General features: G+C 46.1%; 1 protein-coding gene across 1 annotated transcript in view; it reads left to right on the forward strand.

The window, feature by feature from the left end:
- The window catches only part of Kcnk10 (potassium two pore domain channel subfamily K member 10), a 78,968-nt gene extending 56,832 nt beyond the window's left edge, over positions 1-22,136 (forward strand). Inside the window, exons 6-8 of the mRNA XM_077800109.1 lie at positions 13,428-13,614; positions 19,516-19,658; positions 21,516-22,136. Coding sequence (XP_077656235.1) covers positions 13,428-13,614; positions 19,516-19,658; positions 21,516-22,136 — 951 coding nt within the window. The remainder of the gene's footprint in view (positions 1-13,427; positions 13,615-19,515; positions 19,659-21,515) is intronic.
- Positions 22,137-23,041: the final 905 nt, after the last annotated feature.

A 23,041-nucleotide genomic window follows, 5' to 3' on the forward strand; every position in this document is an offset into this window, starting at 1 on the left:
CGGTTTCCTAGGGTGGCAACCCCCACACACACCTCCAGTGCTATTTGCATACACCTAGAATATTGGAGTTCTTTGCTTGACAACTGCCACCCATCGGTCTGAGAGCTGTGTGCTGCCGGGTCTCACCTGCACGGCCACCACTGTATCACCAGGTGCTAGCACAGGGCCTGGCAGCCAGGAACTCTTAATCCATAACCAAGCGAATAAATGAATTGAACATCACCAGACGTGTCCCCGTACATCTTGATATAGGAAATGACCTTGAAACCAACAGTAGTATTATTTGGAACTAAATGTCAGCGGAGAGGAAAAAGACATTAACCTTTGAAGTGCAGTAATTTTGATGAAAAGGTGGTTCAGGAGGGGAGCTGCCCCCTGATCATGCTTATTATCGGCATAAGGACTTTTAGTTCATGGGATGACACCTTGAAGTGTGACCATGTAGACTTCTCAAGACGACCTTCTTAAGTACAATCTACAATCTGCTTTCGCCCAGTGGTTCTGAAAACTGTAACATCCAATATCCCCTTTACTAGCAAATATTTATTAGTTTTTTTTAAACTACATTGAAATGAACAAGACAAGGCTGTTTACCCAGACACATAATTTTGAAAAATTGGAAACCATTTTTCTAGCTGTAATAGGAAGGAGAAATACAAAGAAAGCGATTTATAATCAAAACAGGTTTCAGTAATAGGTGCTCGGTTGTGAAGTCCTGGGAGGGCTGTTGAAGTAGCAAGCCTTCAAATCTACATGGAGTTCCAACTGTGTTCGCACCAAAAGCAGACTGTCTCAGGAGTGTTGTCCTGGTGACTGAGATGCCACAGGGACTTTCCTCCCATGATGTGGTTTTCCAAAATAGAGAAAAACTCTCAGCGAGGTCCAACTAACCAAGATTCAGACTCCTCATATTTTACATTAGTCATTTTCTTGTAAAATTCAGCTATATTGAAGCAATACAAAAATTTTTTTATGTGTATTTATATGGACAAGGGAGTGAGTGAGGCTCTTGGCTTAGATTTTTTTTTCTCCATGGAATATTCAAAACTTATACTAAATGTGGAATCATTCTGACTCATGGCACTGATTCTTAGCTGCAGGGTGTCTGAATATCCTTGCCCCCACCCACTTCGGTTCAGCAGTGCCCCTTCAGTTGACCAAAACCACCCTGAAGGATTTGCAAACTACCTCCTCGTAGGGTGTTCTGAATAGTGTTAGAAAAAACTTCCATGAAGCCCCTGCACAACTTTCAAGAATATATATATATATATATATATATATATATATATATATATATATATATATATATACTTCTTTCCTGGAAGAAGTTCCTGTGCTATTAATATTCCATGCAGTTTATCAAATATTTATTATGTGTGGCTGTGTGTGTGTGTGTTTGAGCATATGTGTGTGTATGTACGCACCCATCTGCCTGTGTCTATCATATATTCTTGCACTAGCATTTGATACTATAAAATTCTGACAGTTTATCTCTTGATGGATGCATAGTTTAACTTTCTCCACAGAATAGTTTATCTTAAATAATCATGCCCTCGTTTTCTTGAGGCCAAGTATATAAAAAAAATGCACCGTGCTGACCACCCAGGGCACGAGGATGAAGGAGTGCACAGCGTGACAGGGAGACACACAGACTCGTAGACAGACAGCAACACAGACTGAGTAGCTGTGCTGACAGGGAGCACGCATGAACACAGAGGGCAGAGAAGAAACCCTAACTTCAACCAGAAGGGGTGGGGGTGGGGGTGGGGGGAAGAAATGTCAGAACTATGTTTTAAGGAATGAGAAGGAGTCTGACAAGCATTAACAAGGGAAGACCCACAACGTTCTAACAAAGGAAACTGCCTTTAAGGAGGCACAAAGCTAATAACCCGGAGCTTGATGCAGGAAAAGGCACGGAGGAAACGTCAGTGCCTGTTTCTGAGTGACAGAAGGCCATCTGAAAAGCTGCCGACTGTGCAATTTCCATCATCTGACATTCTGAGAAAGGCAAAATTGTGAAGATGGTAAAAAAAAAAAAAAATCAATGGTTAGCAGGGGTTAGTGGGGAGGGAGGGATAGGCAGGTGTAGCTCAGCAGATTTGGGGGGCCGCAGACATACTCTGTGTGTGATACTGTAGAGATGGACACATGTCATTATCCACACACACCTGGATCTGAAATGGATCTGAAATGTCCCCCAAAAACACACGTGCTGAAGGCTTGGTCCCCAGGGCAGCAGTGTTCAGAAGTGGGGACTTTGACAGATGATTGGGTCAGGATGGTTCTTACCTTGTCAATGGTCAATGGATTAATCCATTGATGGATTAATTTGGGGGCAGGGAATTTGCCATGAGGTGGACAGCTTTGTTCTGCCACGCACAGTTGCCATGAGGTTCTGCCTCATCACAGGCCTAGCAACAATGGAGCCAGATGACTGTGGAATGAAGCCTTTGACACCATGAGCCCAAATAAATCTTTCCTCCTTTAAGTGGGTTTTCTCAGGTATTTTGTCACAGTAGCAGAAATCTAAGAAATCCATAGAATGTACAACACAAAAAGAGAACCCTAATGAAAACTATGGCCTCTGGGTGGCAGGATATGTCAGTGTAGATTCATCAGTTGCAGAAAATGTACCACTCTGATGGGGATATTGATAAAAAAACGAGGAGGCAATGCATGTGTAGGTACAGGGAGTAAATGGGGTAGCTCTGTATTTTCCTCTCAATTTTTCTGCAAACCTAAAACTGCTCCAAAAAAAAAAATCTTTAAAAAATGAAGGGCATAGAAACATGTCATGGTGCTGTATTTGGGCTCCAGTGAACAACCCCGTCCCTCCGGAGAGCAGACTGCAAAATAACTGCGATTATACACGAGAGAGAGGGATAGCAAGTGCTTGCCAAGAGCAGGGCTCCCCAACAGTTCTGCTCAGGAAGGGGTTGCCGCTTTCCCTAGGAAGAGGAGGTGGCACAGAGGGGTGGGCAGGATGCAATTACTCAGATGGAACAAGACCAGGTGCTCATGGCTTCTACTGCCACCTTTGGCAAATGTTTCTGGGATTCTGAAGGCTCGGGCAGGGCCCATCTCTATTATGGCACCACAGGGAGTATCTAACCCCTTTCTTTTGTAGGTTCTCCTCAGGGGTGCGGCTCTCACCCTTTTTCCCAGAAGGAGCACAAAACTGTGTGATAGTCAAGGGCACGGTGCTGTTGGTTCGTGGGGGAGCCGCTGGGATGCTCATGGACACAGCGATTGGTTTCTCTTTCCCTCTTCTCCTCCTCCTCTCTAGCCTTATGCTCTCTCCATGTCTCCTCTTTTACTTTTCTTTTATTAAAAAGATTACAAAGAGAATGCATGGGGATTGCAGGGAGGAGTACAGAGGAGAAAATCAAATCACATGACTATCCTTTTTCCAAAGAGATCCACTATGAACGTGCTGAGCATTGGGCCTCTGGATTTCCCCAGCATCTACCTGCCTGCTAGCAGCCCCCCTCCCTCTTCCCTTTCCACATTTCCGTTTCCCTGCCCTCTGGGAATGGCAGGACTCCTCACCGTGTGCACCAGTGCCAGTTCTGGCTGCAGCCTGCGCCTCCTCTAGGTTACTCCATCAGCTTGTGGATCGCAGGTCTTGGCTCTGACCACAGACTCTTCTTGGCAGTGCTGCTAACGGGGGATGTTACTGCCTGCCGGCCTGTGGACCCTGTTCCCCCATAACATGAGATCCCGGAGGCAGGTACAACCCCTTCCACACTGTGATGAGTCCAGCTGTGCCTCTTCACAAGACTTCTTCAGATTTAGGAATGGCAGAGGGATATTACCGACAGTGATGGTCACATCCTGTTATAGTTCTGGCTGTTCTTGGAGACCAGGATCCCAGGCCTGTCACCGAGGTGTTCAGTTGGGCTGTGTCCCTGACCTGCCTCCAAGTGACTGAAACCATCTGAGTGGCTGTTATACTCAGGCAGCATGATTTAAGCAGAAAGGAGACATTTTAAAGAGGATATTAGACAACTGTCATCTCCCTGGAATGACGGGGCAGTCAAATTTGGAAGGTACCCATTCAAGAACGGTGGCCCAAACAGTACCATGAAATCGGGGTGACCCACCTGCAAAATGGGATGGAATACAACCATTGTTGCCACCAGCCCCAGAAGGGATGCCACTTGGTCCCCGCTTCTTTCTGTGTCCCTGGTGGATTGTCTACTGTTGCCATCAGCCCTTCTCACACAGAAGCTCCTACCTGGTGCTGCTCAACTCCACCTCCATCATGGGCAAAGATCCCCTTCCATGTCTCCACCCCACGCAGGAGTCCAAGTCTCTCGTCTTCTATTCAGGCGATTTAGGAGGATCCGGGGCCCTGGAGAAAGGGGCTTGCATGGCGCCCACACTACACAAGCTCTGCACCTAGTCTCCTCCACTTTCTCTTTCGTGTTCGAGATTGGAGGCTCTGCGGGTGCCTCGGAAGACTGTGTCTCTCTGCCGTCCTTCCTGTCCAGGCTGAGTGGCCATTCTGCCTTCTCTCTGTCCACCCCTAGCCCAGTCTCACCTCGTCCCTGGGGGTAAAATGTGGTTCTGCAAGCCTCCCCCAGTGAATATCACCCCTCACTGAGGAGAAGTCCTCGCAGGACCAGGAGTGAAAAAGAGGGGGAGGGAGATGGAGAAACCATCAGGTGAACACTTTGAGACATAAGCCTGTCACATCTGTGTCACCGTGTGGCTCTAAGTTGGACTTTTGTCTTTCTTTGGGGGTGCCTAAGGCATGGCTCGTGTCCTCACAGCAAGAGAGACTGGGAAAGTGAGTAGCTGGTTATTTTTCAGCTTTTGGGCTGGGAGGAGGTCTCTGTCTTTCACCAGTCTGCAGAAGGGGGTTTAAATGATGGGTAGATGGAAAGAATGACCAGCATCCTCTCTAAGGGTCATGCCCCGTGATCTCGTGAGCTCAGTTCCATCACAACCCAGTAGTCGTATGGCTTGGTGACCTATGGAACAGAGCCTGTACCTCTCTGTTAGACACTTTGTCGGAACAGAGTGATCTAAAACTGGGAATACTTTTCTGAAGAAAATATCTGCAATGATAATACCTAAGGGTAGACCACTGTTGACTGCTTTATCTCATGGCGTCTGTATCCTGGAGCCAGAGTTTTGCAATGCCCACATTTGCTTTCAAGTGCACGGAAGGTAAAAATATACTTTAATCATATTAAACTCTTTTACAGGGTTTGTATGTAACATAATTCTTTTAAAAGAAAAAAATATATATACTCAGTAACTAAAAACCGGGACTTCTGTTATGTGTGTTCAATGATTCAGGGAGGTTTCTGCCTAGCCACTCTGATCAAATCCCTTCTAAAATAAGAACAATGATACTCTTTAATAATTGCAGATGAACGAAAGATTAATAAACAGATAAATCATGTGTTTGTTTATTTGTCCACAATCCATGCAAACTTGGAACCTAGAACCTCCCTGAGGCATTTGCAAGCAACTTGGATGAGATTCGAAGAGGACAGATCTCTCCGGTTGACAAAGTGTCCATCTTGGATGATTCTGCCATGAGGCTGTAAATGCAGATTTCAGGAGCAGAAAACAGCCAGTGTAAACAAAATGCGAGTTCACTGGAACTTTTCGGTCTCCTCGCAAGGCTGTTTCTCTTCAACACTAATCTTGAACCTTGGATCATTTGTAGCTACTCCCTTTCCCACAGTGGTGGCATCTTGAGGTATGGATGATGAATACGGGCACTGTGATGGGAAAACAGCTCAACAGTGCCTTTTGGCCTCTTCTCTCACTTTGTGAGGTCATTTCATGGGAAATCACATATTATGCATTTGCCTCTGTGACATTTAACGCTCATCTTGCCTCCTCCAGCTCCATGAGCTTGGGGCCCATTCTGAAGTCAGCACAATACCCGGCAGAGGATGGCGCATGATGAACATGAACTGACTGAAGGAAAGTCACAGAGCTCAACTGCCTTCATCGCTGGAAAAATATCCTGCTTAAAAATTGTCTCAGCTCTGGATGTTTCTGTTGATTTCCCTCAAAGCAGGGATTCTCAGTTTACACTCTCTCTCCATCTACAAAGCGGTACTCTCTTCTTACCTAACCTGTTCCCAGTAGAAGTAGAAAGCTCATGCATAGCTCTTTCTCTCTTCTCTCCATTTTCTTTCTTTCTCTGAAACAATCAGCACGAGCTTAGGCGAGAGGCCTTCTTATATCTTAAGGAAAATTCTAGATCCCTGTGCAAGGGTCTGGTCCTTCCCAGACTGTTGCACCCAGGGCTCAGGCTTCCTTAAGGGCTTTCCCAAATGCCATACCTCCTTGTAGGAGAGCACCCTCAGCAGCAGACTCACTCAATCTTGTTCTTACATTTTTGCTTTTAATTACGTGTTTCTTCCTGGTGAACATCCACCGTCTACAGAAGGCAGGTTGCCTTCCCTTTAGGGGAACTTACTGAGCAGCAGATGGTCTCAACTGTTCCCTCCTTCACAGTGAATAATCCAAACTCTCAAGAACTTTGCATGGTGAAATCAGCAGAGTCCTGACTTGGTCAGTCTGTCAGATGTTGCAGAGTTAGAAGCTGATGGAAGACTTTATGCTAAAAAAAAAAAAAAAATCTTCGTACCAGGAGTACTGATGTGTGTGTGTGTGTGTGTGTGTGTGTGTGTGTGAGAGAGAGAGAGAGAGAGAGAGAGAGAGAGAGAGTTGAGATGATCTGGGACTTTGAAAGGGTTCCATAGGTAGCGTCCCCCCTTTCCCACCCCAGGTCTGAGTTGCTTAGAAATAAGATAAAGGAGATGACAGATGGAAGCATAATATTGTTCTACTCTCAATACTGGAGAATATGACATATCTGTGGCCAGATGGGTTTCCTAATTCAACCCTAGAATTAGGGGATCACAAGGGGCACTTTGGGGGGGAAATTTCAGCCCCAAAATGAAGGGGAGAGGAAGAGGGTGAGTACACAGTTCCTGGGTCAAAATAAGAGCTGAGTGGCCTGGGTGTTGCCCTGGGTGGAGCTTCCTGGACAAGGAAGGAAACAGTGAGGTGTGGGGGGGGGGGCTGAGCATTTATCCTGTGGGGGATCTTGTGCCCTCTCTGTGGTGCCCTGCTTAGCCAGTGAGCTGTGGCCTTGAGCCTTGTTAGCCAATGGAAGAGAAGAGTGAGTCCTCCTTTCAGCTGTCTACAGCTGGGGTTTTATTACTGTAGTGTTATTGCATGCTGTGTGTTCAAAGCGGGGGAGGGACATTGTTCCTCTTGCTGCTGAAATCGGGGTGGACTACGCTTAAGAGTCTGGATAGGCGAGCAGCTGGGCAGGGCATCGGTCAGGACTTGGCCCACATGGATCAATAGCAGGTGACCTTCTTTCCTTTCCATGGACCTCCCTTTCATGCACCAACTAAAGAGAAGGCCTGTTCTTCCACGGAGGCCTGGTCTGCATGCTTCCTACATGTAACATGATTGGCTCATGGGCCATTCCAGCCTCTGGGACGTGGCTTTAGATGCTTGGTTAACAATGCTCCACAGGTCGTCCACTACAGTTGGCACACACCAGAGATACAAGAATATCATTCTTTTCTTTCGTCTCTCCCAGGTGATGGAGAAAAACAAACAAACAAACATTGGAATGTTATTAGATACTAAATTTTGCCTTCAGCATTTACCAGGGCAGCATGTCATGATGGGCACCTGCCACAGGATTTTCAGCTGAAGACTCAGGTGTTGCTAGCCTTCCCCGGGTTCTGGAATTGGTGTTCATGAAGAAAGATGCTAACTTTCCTCTCTCTTTCTCTCTCCGTTGCCACATCCTTTGCAACTGGAGCAGGCTTTGGCATATGAAGTTCTTAGGAATGATGTGCTGGATGAATTAACCAGTTGAGTTTTGAATGCAAAATCGTGTGTTCCAGTAACATATTATTTTCAAATGTTAACAGTCACCAACTTTCATAGATTTTCATTAAAGTCTTGCCAGAGTGGAACAGCTCAAGAGTTTTTAATTTCAGTGGACTTAAACTTCATCCCAGATGCACCTACATTGTCAGACCAGTGATGAATTGGCCAATCTGCTGCATGTTGCAGTGTAACTCAGAGGCTGGATATAACTACTTTTTTTTTAAAAAAAATGTAGATATTATGCATTTGTGTACTCAGCTTTGGAGTAGGACATATCCAGCGGTCTCCATGGAGATTTTACTACACTGTTCTCACTGATGTGTGTTTATCCACCACAGAGATGAATAGCAGACATTTAAAAGCTCTCTTCAAGTTTATAGAATTGCTGGTTGTGATGCTGAAACTATTAGCTGTAAAGGGACCTTTTGGAAAAAAAACCATAATAATGTAAGAAAACAAACTCAATTCTTTTGTGAGACAGTCCCCTGTCCCTATTATCTTTCCATTTTGAGAAGTTATCCTTGGTTCAGTTGTATTACCATGGTGACAAGTTTGCATTTCGACCAGACCAAACTATAAACTAGGGCTCTGCCTCTCTAGCTCCTGTCCTAGGATTTTTATTGCTGTGTCTTTTGAATATGAACTCTCCAGTGTCCTGACTGAAAATCACACCCTCCCCCAGCCACCGCCCCCAAAGTGTTCAACCAGACAAAACCATCTGGAGCGTTAATGTTAGAATTCTAAGAAATCCCACAAAGATGCGAAGAGAGGAGAGTACTAGAGAAGAGTAAAAATCAGATGGAAAAAAAAAAGAGCCCACAAAGGAACAGATATATTTGTGTCCTTTAAAATAAAACGGGTAAGTCAACACAAACAGGCAGGGAATTGTGCTCGGTGATAATTGGCCGTGTGGCTCAGCCCTCTGAGGTCTGAATAAACACAGCTTGAGTTGTCCATGTTTACATCCCTCTCTCCAAGGGGACCTCTGAGTGCTGGTTATTTGCTCCTTGGGATAATTGCATATATAATTTTTTGCCAACTAAATAAACTCTCCAGGAGATGGATTTTGAGTTCTTCAGAAATGCCTACAGCCAGCGTAGGTCAGGCATGGGAGATGGTTTTGCTCGGTATTATTTGTGCAAGGAGCAGGAAAGAACCCCTCATCTGCTCTAATCAAATCAACAAAGTGTGAGGACAAAGATTGGAGCAGCAGGAGACAAGGAGCCTGTCGCATCTTCCTGAATATCATACCAAACCCAGACAGCAAAGATGGTCCCCCGAGGACACCTTAGCTCTCTTAGATCTGGGCTCCTGAGACTTCTGTGGGATGCTCTCTTACTGTTAAACAAGCAGCATGATTTTGCTTAGCAACTGTGCGGCGGGAGCCCTGCTCTGTTAGTAAGTGGCTTGGGCCTCGGGGCTGGGGGAGGCAGAGAGGACACGCATGACCCGTGTCTCTCAGGGGTCCTCTGCAGCTGGTTCCTGATGTCCCAGGCATTGACTTCAATTCTGAGCTGTTTTAGAAGGATGCTAAAAAGTGAGGGGGAAATAAATTGAAAGACAAATACAAAATCTTCCAGAATGGTGAGCTGAGAGTGTCCGAGAGCCAAATGTGGAGTTGGTACTGACAGACCAGGGAAGAATGAGGACTGCCCAAAAGGAGGTACTTATAGAAGATAATGATCCAGGAAGGCACAACCAACATGGACCTCCTGAAGCTACACAGAGATTCTCTTCAGATATGAGGGAACATTCCTTAGCAGCAAAGAGAAACACTTAATCTGGAACTGCCGACATCTAAGGCAAGAGTTCAGCTTTTACAATAAAAATGCCTGTTACAACCACTTACCAGACCCAGTGCTAAGCTTTCTTACACATATTTTGTTTTACACATAATCTTCCAAACTTCCCGGATAGGTTGGGTTCTTTTATCTCCATTTTATTGGGGAAGAAACTAATGCCCAGAGAGGCTGAGCACCTTGCTTGAAGTCACCCAGCTCTCTAGCAGCAGGGACAGGACTGTCTCAGGCAGTCTGCTCCTAGACTCCATGTTCTCAAACACCATTCCACAGTAGGAGCGAATGGGAATCAGTGGCCTGAACACGACACGTGACACGTGAGATGGTTTGTGGTTCTGTGGTGAAAGCTACAGTTTAAAACGTTTGATGGAAGCAACAGTTTTGTTGTTGTTAATGTCTAGGTGGGCAGCAAAAAGCAAGAGTGTCCAGAATAACAGATAAAGCCTACGCCCACACATTACCTTTTTATAACGAAGTACGGGGAAACACATATTTTCATGCATCTACACAGGGTTTGTGAGATATTTATTTCTTGTTATGGTTTAGATATGAGGTGTTCCCCAAAAGCCCACGTGTGAGACCATGCAAGAATGTCCAGGGGTGAAATGATCACGTTATGAGAGCTGTCACCTAATCGGCGGATTCATCCACTAGCATGGATTTACTCTATGGTGGTAGCTGTAGGCAGGTAGGGGTGACTGGAGGAAGTAGGTCACTGGGGATGTGCCTTTGGGGTTTACATTTTGTCCCTGGTGAGGTGAGCTCCTGTCTTGTCATGTTCTGAGCTGTTTTCCTCTGCCACTTCCTTCTGCCCTGAAGTTCTGCCCTGCCTCACCTGGCTCTGGCCCAGATCAAGAGTCAGGAGACCACGGACTGACCCTCTGGAACTGTGAGCCAAAATAAACTTTTCCTCTTCTAAGTTGTTCTTGTTGGGTATCTTTGGGTCCCAGCAGTGAAAAAGCGGACTCAAACATGAAGACATTTAAAACACCCCAGATAGTTAAAATGCCCCAAGCATTTTCTGAGCATCGCCCTTGGGTACCTGGGAGAAGCAGCCCAGGGACACGCTGGTTGGCTCGGGTGGTGAGCAGAGAAGCGTTCACCTTGCTGATCAATTCTCCAGTAGACACTGCAGTCAAGACACCAGCATCTAGCCTTGGTGACACTTTGTCTTCCTCCAGTCAAACCCCCTCCGGCCAGTCACTGTCGTTCCCTGGCCTACCTCAGGAAGCCTGGGAAGATGGTCAGCTTCCTGTGTGCTTCACGCCCTTCTTTGCCAGTCTCAACCTCATTTAGTTTGCAGTTGCACTCACATCCTAATTTATGACTTAACAAGCGTCTCACAAACATTTAATTCACTTTAATTTCATTACGCGTGTGAGGAGGGCGATTTGTGGAAGGGGAGACGTTGGTTTCCCGTTGCCAGCAATTAGATGAGCTTAATGATCTACGGTGCAGCCTCCTTGTGGGCTTTGAACTTTGCCTGCATGTCTACAAACAAAACTAGCCTAATAAGTTCCTGGGTCCCCAGAGGGGCTCAGCTGCCCTCACAAAGCCCTGCCCTCGCATCTGATATGGAAATTCATGAGAGGGCAGAACATTCCACGTGGTGCTCAGGTAATTCATCTTGTCACGATTCTTTCATGTGTGGAAAAAAAATTGATATTTTCATATGCAGTCTCAACAACATCAATATTGTGATTTTTTTTTTTCTAAATGGCTTTTTTGAGGAGATAAGGAGAGGGGGCAGTGGAAGAGTACAGATCCCATTTGGCAGACTGAGCACCCTGCCACGAGTCCAAGCGCATGACTCCTTTGTATATTTCTTTGACTCTCCTGGACGGATCACCCAGTGGCTAGTTCTTCTCTCAGTCTTCCTTCCCAGAAGGGGTTCAGGGTGAGTCTGGTGTCCCGTGCGAGGGAGCCCAGCTTGGCTTGGTTTGCCGAGTTGCTGAATAACTTGGAAAACTGTTTCCATCTTTGTGCACCAGACTGAGGGTTAGCTCCACCAGAATTCTAATCTTAGCTCTGTCTCTCTGTAGCAGCAGCATTTTCATGCAAGTCCCCTTATCCCTGTGGGCACTCGTTTTGTATCAGTAAAGTACCTGAATGTGCAAGCCTCTTCTCTGCTCTGTGGTTCTTGGCCTTCTGACTCACCAGAAGGCCGTGAATAGGCAGACTGTCTGATAAAGATTTCCTGTGTCGGTAGCTCCAAGTGCAGTTGCTTTTCCTAAAATCAGTTTAGGCAATATAGACAGACCATGCACTCTGGTATCGAACATACATTTCTTTTTAAAATTAATTTCTTCTTGGTACATTATAATTGTACGTAATGGTGGGATTCATTGTGATATATTCAGATACGCATGTAACATGAACTTGGTCAATTCCATTCCCCAGTATCTTCCCTTTCCCTCCCGCTCCTTCTTCCTCTCCTTTGCCAGTCCCCTTCATCTTTTTTTCTTCTTCTTTTCTCTCTAGCGTCCACCTGTGAGAGCAGACATACAGTCCTCTCTTGAGTCTGGCTTGTTTTGCTGAACATGATGCTCTCAAGTTCCATCCATTTTCCAGCAAATGACATAATCTCACTCCTTTTTATGACTGAATAAAGCTCCATTGTGTATATATACATCACATTTTCTTTATGCACCTGTTAAACATATATTTCATTTATTTATGACAGCATGTGGTTCCAAGGACCCCTGATGACAACCTTCAGCGCCAATTCTGAGAGTTTAGAAAAGACCCGGGGAGGGTCATTCCACCAAAACGCCGCACCGTGTTCTGGGCGCGTGGAGGCGCTTCCCAGTGACGCTGTCTGTCTACCTCTCACCCCCTGGCATGAGTCCTTTGCCCCCATATCAGTCTAATTCCCATTTTTAAAAGTATGTTTGCCACCAAACTGCTGACTCTTTCAAAAGGTGCCATGAGCTGAAGCTCCTTCTGCCCCTTTAGACAGTGACCCTGTCATTCTGAGCCCTGTCCTGTTTCTTCTGGGCCCACATACTCGAAGGACGAAGCACCAGCTCAAACAATTATATTTAAAACAAAAGTGTGTGATAATGTACAGCCTCCGTGTGGGGAAAGAGGTTGCAAAAACACCAGTGCTTGGCTGCAGTTGTCACAAATGAGGATGGATGTGGCTATGTTTTCCCTTTCATGCAAACACTTGGGCCTGATTCCATTTTTTTTTTTTTTTTGTGAAGAATGTTGGCGACCATCCCATTACCTCTCATAAGCCAATCAGGTCTTTCTTTCCCCCAGCATATTCTTTGAAAAACGAGTCAGGGAAACTAGATGTAATCCATCACTGCCAGTGTGGAAAGGGCTCCACGCCCCTCCCCCTTTCTCCCTGAGGGAGGGGTCAGTGATGCCCCGTGCGTCAGGCATGGCAGCAAGCCTTTCTTGAGAAAGAACTGTGTTTGCACTAGTGGGGAAGTGAGAATCAGTATCGGGGCTGCAACTGTAGGATCACGAAAGGAGAATTCAAAGTGTGAACTAAGCGTGACCTGGTGTGCAAAAAAGGCGTCAATTTTGAGGAGCCTCAGATCCTCCTGGATCACCTGAAAACTTGTATGCGTGTGTGTTTTTCTAGGAGAGAGACCACAGCTTTCACCAGCTTCCCTCAGAGCAGCCTATGATTGAAGAAAGCCTAAAAGCCACTGACCTGTGCATCTGTCTTCTGAATCCAGGGTGAAGCCACTGACTTGTCTATCGGTATTTCTCCTTTGCTCTTCCTAGAAAAAGCAAGTGAGTCAGACCAAGATCCGGGTCATCTCAACCATCCTGTTCATCTTGGCTGGCTGTGTTGTGTTTGTGACGATCCCTGCTGTCATTTTTAAATATATCGAGGGATGGACGGCCTTGGAATCCATTTATTTTGTGGTGGTCACTCTGACCACGGTGGGATTTGGTGATTTTGTGGCAGGTAAGCACCCTGGGCATCCGAGTCACTGGGGTCCTGGTGGGAAAAAAAACCTCTTGTTTTTTAAAATCACAATAGCGGATATTTGCGGAGAAGCCAGTGAAAATGATTCCATGTCACCGCTGCCGGGCACAGGTTCATTTCAAACCACTTTGTCCTATGTGATATAAAGAACAGAGGTTTTTTTTGGGGTGGGGCGGTGGGAGGTGGGTACCAGGGATTGAAATCAGGGGCACTCAACCACTGAGTCACATCCCCAGCCCTATTTTTTTTTATTGGTCATTCATAACATTACATAGTTCTTAATACATCATATTACACGGTTTGATTCAAGTGGGTTATGAACTCCCAATTTTACCCCGTATACAGATTGCTGTATCACATCAGTTACCCTTCCATTGATTGACATATTGCCTTTCTAGTGTCTGATGTATTCTGCTGTCTGTCCTATTGTCTACTATCCCCCCTCCCCTCCCCTCCCCTCCCCTCCCCTTTTCTCTCTCTACCCCTTCTACTGTAAATCATTTCTTCCATTTGTATTATCTTGTCTTACCCCTCCTTACCTCTTATATGTCATTTTGTATAACCCTGAGGATCGCCTTCCATTTCCATGCGATTTCCCTTCTCACTCCCTTTCCCTCCCACCTCTCATCCCTGTTTACTGTAAATATTCTTCTCAAGCTCTTCGTCCCTACCCTGTCCTTGTTTACACCCCTTATATCAAAGGAGTCATTTGGTATTTGTTTTTTAAAGATTGACTAGCTTCACTTAGCATAATCTGCTCTAATGCCATCCATTTCCCTCCAAATTCTATGATTTTGTCATTTTTTAATGCAGAGTAATACTCCATAGTGTATAAATGCCACATTTTTTTATCCATTCATCTATTGAAGGGCATCTAGGCCCAGCCCTATTTTGTATTTTATTTAGAGACAGGGTCTCACTGAGTTGTTTGGCACCTCACTTTTGCTGAGGCTGGCTTTGAACTCATGATCCTCCTGCTTCAGCCTCCTGAGCCACTGGGATTATAGGCGAGCACCACCACACTTGGCGGCAGAAGAAAGTCAGCCTCCTTCTTCTTGGGATGCTTAGTGCCCATTTATGAATTATGCAAGAGCAGAATGAATTTCTCAGAAATCTAGGTTCTATCAGTTGTGTTAAGGGAGCTTGAATCAACTCACGAAGGCTGTATTTCCACAAGGCAAGTATGAAACTTGAGAGAAGTTAGCATGGAGGATGGCCTGGGTGACCTGCAGGCTGAGCTTCCTGATACTGACATGAGAACCGCTGCCTCTGGAGAAGTCGTTCTGAGTATGCTCAGGTGCAAGATTTAGGGTTGGGAGATGAGCACTGTCTAGAGGGAGCACAATTTATTCCTTAATCTTCATTGTAAAAATAGAAGTCAATGAACTACGTTTGAGGGAGTGAAAGAAAACCACCATCAATTTCACCCAGGGATGGGGAGTTTAAAAATGAATCGAGATTTGGCTTCGTAGTGCTTTCCCAAGGTGTGGTAGGAAGGCAGGAATACCAGGAGGCTTCTATTCCACCTCCTCCTCCTTCCCTGTAGGCATGGTTCTAGATGTTCAGACAATTGGTCATTTTCTTTTCTTTTTAAATTTTTTTTATTTGTTGGTGGACCTCTTTATTTCATTCATTTATTCATATGTGGTGCTGGGAATTGAACCCAGTGCCTCACACATGCTAGGCAAGCGCTCTACCACTGAGCCACAACCTCAGCCAACAATTGATCATTTTCTACTTCAAGAATCAAACAATGCCATCATAAGTTCGAAATGGTTGGGCAGAGTGTGTGTGTGTGTGTGTGTGTGTGTGTGTGTGTGTGTGTGTGCGCGCGCGCGCGCATGTTTCTTTGATCAGTTCCTGGTCAGCAGCAGCCTTCACATTTTGGAGGCTGAGCTCCCAGGCAGGCTGTACTTTGCCTGGTGTGTGTTCCCATCAGTGCCTTGAATTCTCCATGTGGTGTAGTGAATGTAAGGAGGATGGGTAACTAGTCTCTGGGAATCTGATAAGAGATGTTGGAGGCTGGTCAACAGAGTATGGGTGCCTCCATGTTAATTCTACAACATAGATAACTGACAGCTCCAACTGTGCAGATGGAGACTGAGGCCCACTTTGTAGAAATGGTAGTATTTTCCCCTCTTTCCTTTTTATGGGCTATAGGTGAAGAATTAGCAAAGTCAAAGCTATTAAAAGTTATTTACAGAGCTGGGGGCAGTGGTGCACGTCTGTAATCCCAGTGACTCTGGAAGCCACGGCAGGAGGATTGCAAGTTTGAGAACAGCTTCAGCAAATGATTTAGCAAGACCCTGTCTCAAAATAAAAAATAAAAAGGGTCTGGGGGCTGGGCATGGTTGCACACACCTGTAATCCTAGCAGTTCGGGAGGCTGAGACAGGAGGATCTCGAGTTCAAAGCCAGCCTCAGCAATTTGGCAAAGTGTTAAGCAACTCAACAAGACCCTATCTCTAAATAAAATACTAAATAGGGCTGGGGATATGGGTCAGTGGTCAAACTGGGGTAATGGGGATGTGGCTCACTGGTTTAGCATCCCTGGGTTCAATCCTCAGTACAAAAAAAAAAAAAATTACAGAATGCCTGGAGCCTGGCAATCTTTCCTTGTGCATAATGCTCAAGCACTGCTGACTAGAGGCCCTAAGCTTTGGAGAGAAACTACACAGAGAAACTGAGAAAAGTAACAGGAACAATTGTAGGTGTATTAAGTATAATTTCTTAGCATCATCCATAGCTGGAACATGGGAAAATTCAACTGAGGTTCCAATCTAAAGTACATTTGTGTAAGGACAGATGGAATTTAGAAGTATTTCAAAAGTATTTTAAGTATCCCCAAGCATAATTTGCAATGTGTCCCAAGGACTATGTATTATCAAATACTTGTGATGAACCTTTCTCTCTAAGCAGTTAGCTCAATTCAGTCTGTTAACCTGGGGGCACAAATAGCAGATCCTGAGTAAGGTGAGATTTTGATACAGATGCTCTTCAGGTATGAATTACTAGCCACTTGGACTGAGCAATGGTACCCATCAGCACTTCACCACATCTTCACTTGCCCAGTGGGTGTGTAACCTACACAGTCCTGGGCATCCACACGGTTTTAATGTCCTTGCTTATCAGTGACTACAGAGCCATATTTCCTTTGTTTCTGCAGAACAGGTGCTTAATCATTCACAGTGCTGAATGTCATTAAATCAGGTCTTTCTAAGTTCCAGTTTCCAGGGCTTACATAGACCAATATGCAGACCGCACATCTCACTACCCTTTCATGAATACAATCATCTCTGCATCCACAGGAATTGGCTCCAGGACCCCTGCAGATGCTGACTCTGCAGATGCTTCAGTCCCTTTCTTAAAAACGGCATAGCATTTGTATTCCGTCTGTGCACACCTTTCCATAGACTTTAAATCATCTCTAAATGACTTGCCATACATAATACAATGTAAAAGCCATGCAATGATTGTTATACTCTATTGTTTAGGGAATAATGAAAGGAAAAAGGTCTGCGTATTTAGGTCAGATGCAAATTTTTTTTCCCCAAATATTTTTGATCCACTTTTGGTAGAACCCATGGATACAGAATGCACAGATTCGGAGGGCCAGCTGTTAACTCTGAGAGTGACTGGGAAGCCAACCCAATCATGAAAACAATATTCACGACTAATCATTGAGAGTTGCAGTGATCTGACACGGTCACATGTAATCAGAACCTCCACCACCCCAGGAATGAGCTGGTTTATTTTGTAGCTGACCCACTCTGGGACAGCCCAGGGACATACTGGGAGCACACGCCAAACTTCAAGTTCCCACTGAGCTGATGAAAGGATCTGGGAAGGGTGGTTCCTGCATTTTTCTGGGGACACCCTGGGTTGGGCAATAGTGACTTGGAAAGGTAAATATTTACTCTCAGCCCAAAGGAGAAAGCTATAGCTTTTTAGCACAGAAACAAAAGAAAGCTCAAAAATCACTCAATGTTATAGAAACTCAGATTGTATCCTAAAGAAAGCTGTGAGGAGAGCTGACCAGGGACTGGACACACAGCCCTGAGGCAGTGAATTTCTCACCTTAGGAGGTGGCAGTTAAAGGGTTATGGAAAATAATATTCCTACAAGACAGCCCCCACCCCCTGGGAAAAATGGAGGGACAGTGTGGCTTGGCAGGAGGGAGAGGAAGTTAGCCAAACGTTACACCTCTCCCAGTACATCCTTTCCCAGTAACAGTGGGCCTGAGGGAAAAAGCCACCTTTCACCCCTTCCCAGGTTCAGCCCCAGCACCTCCACCAAAAGCAAACATTCACCCCTTCCCAACCACAATGGTTCCTAAAGGGAGCCAGTGAATACTGAAACACTGGGCCCTGGACTTTCACCCTTTCCCATTGCAGATGAGTCCTGGAAGGAGAAAAGCAAATAGTGAAGCTTTAGGTACTAGTGGGTCCAGAGGAAGACAATAAACAGTGAACACTGAGTCGTGAGTCCTTCCCAGGGACAAGGAGTTGCAAACTTTTTACAACTGCCCTCCTGAGTTCAAGTTTTAACCTGAACAACTAGGTCCCTGACTGTCCAAACGGCACATCCGCAGTCTCCAAGGATTAATTCATGACCTCATTGTAAACTATAAAACCCAGACTCCTTCTGTAATCCCGGGGGTCATTTCCACACTTAGAAAAGTCAGCCCTCCTGTGCCTGATGGGTAGACTTCACTGCAGAATAAAAGAAAGCTTGCTGTTCTGGAGGTTTGCTTCCCAACTCCTTCCCTCCTCCTGCCATGTGCTTCGGCAGTGGCTGTCAATCCCTTTCGGGCTGCGTTGCGGTGTGGGTCTGAGCGTGTTTAGAAGAACCACAGGGCCCAGTGTCTGACCACCTGTAGGTACTCAGTATGACTTTGGTGGTGATAGATGTGGTCACAAAGGAGCAATTGGAAAGCCTAGCAATCACTCATCACCTAATACTGTAATTCCTAACATACTGCTAGTACCTGTCACCTTGGAAACAGCTCCTGCCTGCTTTGCTGGGTAACAGTGCTGCCGAGAGTGAGAACCAGGCTGCTGTCAGTCATTCCACTGAGCTTCCTCACTTCCTTAGGAGAGTGGGCCGCCCTAACAGTGCTTGCAGGAAGGCTGGAATAAATGGGCTAATTATTTGGAATAAATGACTTGTTCTTTCAATGAAACAGCTAGTCAATACCATCAGGCAACTGGCCAATTTGATTTGATGGATTTTTAACTGTAATCCTTATTTATAAAATAAAGGGATTGGGCTAGATGGCCTCACAGGTCCCTTTTAGTTCGAGTTTATGGTGATTCTAATTGCTCAGCCTAATTGACCCTTTGGATTAGCATCATGTAAACACCATCTCTTAGCATTAAATGGCTAATTCAGAGATCAAAGCCTCTGCAAGGCCATGGTGCCTAATTCCACCCATCTCTTGGTAGATTCATGTGCACTTCAGATGGAAATGGTTCTAAGAGTTCAAAACCACCTGGGATCATTTGAGGATTATTTGATTTTTATTAAAATAAATTTAGAGAAGTGTAAAAGAAAAGAACGACAACTGCGTCTGGGCTGGGGTGCCTTAGGCTGAAGTCATTCCTCCTCCATGCTCCGGTGGAGAAGAGGAGGGTCAAGTTGGCCGCTGACATTTGTCTGTTTCAGGTATTAAGGTGGGTGATCAAGAATCAAAGTTGAGACCCAAGTCAGGCTGTCCTGGGGCAGGGACCCACAGCCAGCCGTCCTGTCGGTTATACAGCAAGCTCAACTGCTGAGTGTCATATGATGGTGTCAGAGCATCTCTGCCGCATGGGCTGGATACGTTTGTTCTGCAAAGACCAAATGCTAGATGATGGCTACAGTAACGCTTGGTTGTTTTCAGGGGGAAACGCTGGCATCAATTACCGGGAGTGGTACAAGCCCCTAGTGTGGTTCTGGATCCTGGTCGGCCTTGCCTACTTTGCAGCTGTCCTCAGTATGATCGGAGACTGGCTGCGGGTTCTATCCAAAAAGACAAAAGAAGAGGTAGGCCCCCTAACCCCTTCCAAACTACAAGTATTCCTGACATCAGATTAGCTGCCATCAGCAACTGCCTCTCTCTGGGGGCTAGAGGGTCCTTGGCTCCAGGCAGGTCTCATAAGGCTTTCCAGTCTTGAATCTTTACCTCAAATTGACTCGAAGAGCCATTATTTCGAGAACCTTCTTTTGGCAACTGAGAAAATATAGTGATTCCTTACCAGTCCATGAACCCTAGGGATTCTTGTAAACAACAACTGATTTTTTTAAAAAAAAAGGTAAATGAAAAGGGGGGAAAAAAGTAAATTAAAGCAGACTCAGGCAGAGGGAGATGTGCAGTTGTCCCTTTTCAGCAAATCAGACTCATAAGGAGCCTCGGAGAGCTGGCCTGTCCTTCAGGGCTCAGGTGGGTGTGGGAGTGCAGCCCAGGTGTCTCTGGGTCCCTTTTCTAGGAGACCCAAGTTGTCCAACAGTGGCCTGCCAGGGGGAAGTGGAACCAGTTGTCCCCTTTCATTTGTCTTTTGTGTCTGCCCCAGTTGTTGGACCCACAGAGACAGATTTATCTCTATGGCCACGGGCACAGTCTTTACTCCTGTAAATTTATGTGAGAACCCACACTTAAGTGAGAAAAGGAAAGATGCATTTTGTGGCTTTAAAAAAAATCATGTCGTTCTCTAGGAACGGAGGAAAAGAAAAGAAGAAAGCAGGACAAATGGAGGAGAAAGAAAGAGCTAAATGAAAGAAGGGAGAGAGAAGAAAAGACAGAGAGCAAGAGAGGGGACGGTGCCTTTAAGGGGGAACTGTTGTCCTCCTTCGACATAAAGGGCCCCAGGAGAAAGTTGCTGGGGGAGAAAGTTTCCCCCTCCTTCCTGGACCCACGTGTTCCTTTTCCTGGCTGCATAAACACTGTCAATGCAGTCTGATTCCCCAGACGGCTAACTGATCAGCTAACCAAAGAGGAGGGAATGACATAAATATTGACTTTCCTAAATGCAAAAATTTGAGTCACTTATCTCTATAGGGAAGGACGCAACAAGTACTGTCTGCCCTGTTGATGAAAGGCCAAGAAATTTGGGTGCTGATCCTCTGGCAAAACTTCACTTTCTAAGAATATAGGTTCTGAGGACGTTGGCAAAACAGGTCCCCTTTCCTGCACCCTGAACAAGGAAATTTGGTCACCATTTGCCCAGGAGGGTCTTCTTCAGCCAGGGCAAGCCCGGTAGCCTATGCACTGTCCAAATATAGGGACAGAACCCACTATCACATCTTCCCCAGGACCTTGGAGGTTCCTAGGACATAGGAACTTTCTGTTTTAAAACCAGGACAGTCCCAGGCAAACTGGGATGAGTTTCTCATCTTACCCAGAAATAGATGTTGGAAGGACAGGGAAGGATAAAGGTCTTGCTCAGCACCTTTTTTGGAGGTCCGGGACTGAGTTAGGCACATTTCCTTATTTTGGGTAAAGAGAGAAGATTAGATTTGAGTTAGATCTGATCACCTCTGCTTATGTGGGAGGAAGGAGGCCATATAATTTTTTAAAAGTTAGAGACATGACTAGAATCCCATATATCAGCCTCTCCTCCAAAAAGCTGTCACCTCTTACTCAGCCACCATCTCCCAGTCTCAGGCGTCCTTTGGATTCTCTCCATGTGCCTCCTAGAGCCACTACATAGCAAAATTACATAGCCAATTTGTGGTGGGTATTTGGGTGGCAAAAAGGACTAGGGCAGAAGTTGCATTTGGTCCCTTTCCCTGGGCATATGCAGACCACCTCCCCCTGGGGACACCTGAGGGCTGCGGGTGCTGCCCCCCCCCCCCAGGAGAGGAATTTCCCAGTGTGTTGATGCTCTTCCGTCTCTTGGCCAGGTCGGTGAGATCAAGGCCCACGCAGCCGAGTGGAAGGCCAATGTGACGGCCGAGTTCCGGGAGACCAGGCGGCGCCTCAGTGTGGAGATCCACGACAAGCTGCAGCGGGCAGCCACCATCCGCAGCATGGAGCGCCGGCGCCTGGGCCTGGACCAGCGGGCCCACTCGCTGGACATGCTGTCTCCAGAAAAACGCTCCGTCTTCGCCGCCCTGGACGGTGGCCGCTTCAAGGCCTCCTCCCAGGAGAGCATCAACAACCGGCCCAACAACCTGCGCCTTAAGGGGTCGGAGCAGCTCAATAAGCACGGACAAGGGGCCTCTGAGGACAACATCATCAACAAGTTCGGGTCCACGTCCAAACTCACCAAGAGGAAAAACAAAGACCTCAAAAAGACCTTGCCTGAGGATGTGCAGAAAATCTACAAGACCTTCCGGAATTACTCTCTGGATGAAGAGAAGAAGGAGGAGGAGACAGAAAAGATGTGTAACTCAGACAACTCCAGCACAGCCATGCTGACCGAGTGCATCCAGCCTCAGGCTGAGCTGGAGAACGGAATGGTACCCACAGACACCAAAGACAGGGAGCTTGAGAACAACTCGTTACTTGAAGACAGAAACTAAACGTCAAAGATGTTGGACTTGGACTAAGCATTGTGTGGTCTTTTTTTTTTTTTTTTAATATTATATATATATATATATATATTCACACTGAGACACGTGCCTTAAACAGACTTCTTATTAGTCCAAAATTACATAGCATTGAAGAATATATTTCACTGTGCCATAAACGACTGAAAGCTTGCTCTGCCAAAATGAGTCCAAGAACAAGAGGTTCATTTCAGATAGCAGCCGCAGGACACACCGGGGGAGCGCGCTCCTGCACACAGCAAGCAGATGCACTTGGCAGGTTCCACCTCAGGTGGGAAGGTGGATGCAGTACCGCCATGCAGCGCTGCCCTGGCACAACACCTAGACAAGGGCAGCTGTTCCTTAGGCCAGCCTCCGACAGGAACAGTTGTGTCTTTTAGGTTTCCACAACTTACCATCCGTGATCTGTCACACGGTGGCGGCGGGGGCTGTTCGCTGGTGAGCTGGGAACTAACTGCAACTAGGTTTAGAGCTGACGTTTTGGCATGTGCTCTGAGCTTGAATTTTGATAAACCATTCCGTGCGTAATACCTACTCTTTCTGAGCTCCAAATGAATGTCCGTGGGACCCGAGAGCACCTGGAATTTGTTGGAAGTGGATCAGAGCACACATATTAAAAGGTGCAATTGCTTTTTCTCATTACAAAAGAAAAAAAAAACAACAACAACAACAACCACAAACCCATCACACTGTGGAGATCACCTTATCCGCTGACAGAAGCCCACCGAGTAGTGTCCTTCTCACAGGGGCGGGTCACCCGAGTGCACCTGGCTGCATGGGTGGAGACTCAGCCTCAACCACTGCATGGTTACCAGCGAATCGTGCGCTTTCCTCAGTGGGTGTGATGGTGAAAATGAACTGATTTTGAGACGTCGACG

The sequence above is a fragment of the Urocitellus parryii genome, chromosome 6 (assembly GCF_045843805.1).
Source record: "Urocitellus parryii isolate mUroPar1 chromosome 6, mUroPar1.hap1, whole genome shotgun sequence".
NCBI lineage: Eukaryota > Metazoa > Chordata > Mammalia > Rodentia > Sciuridae > Urocitellus > Urocitellus parryii.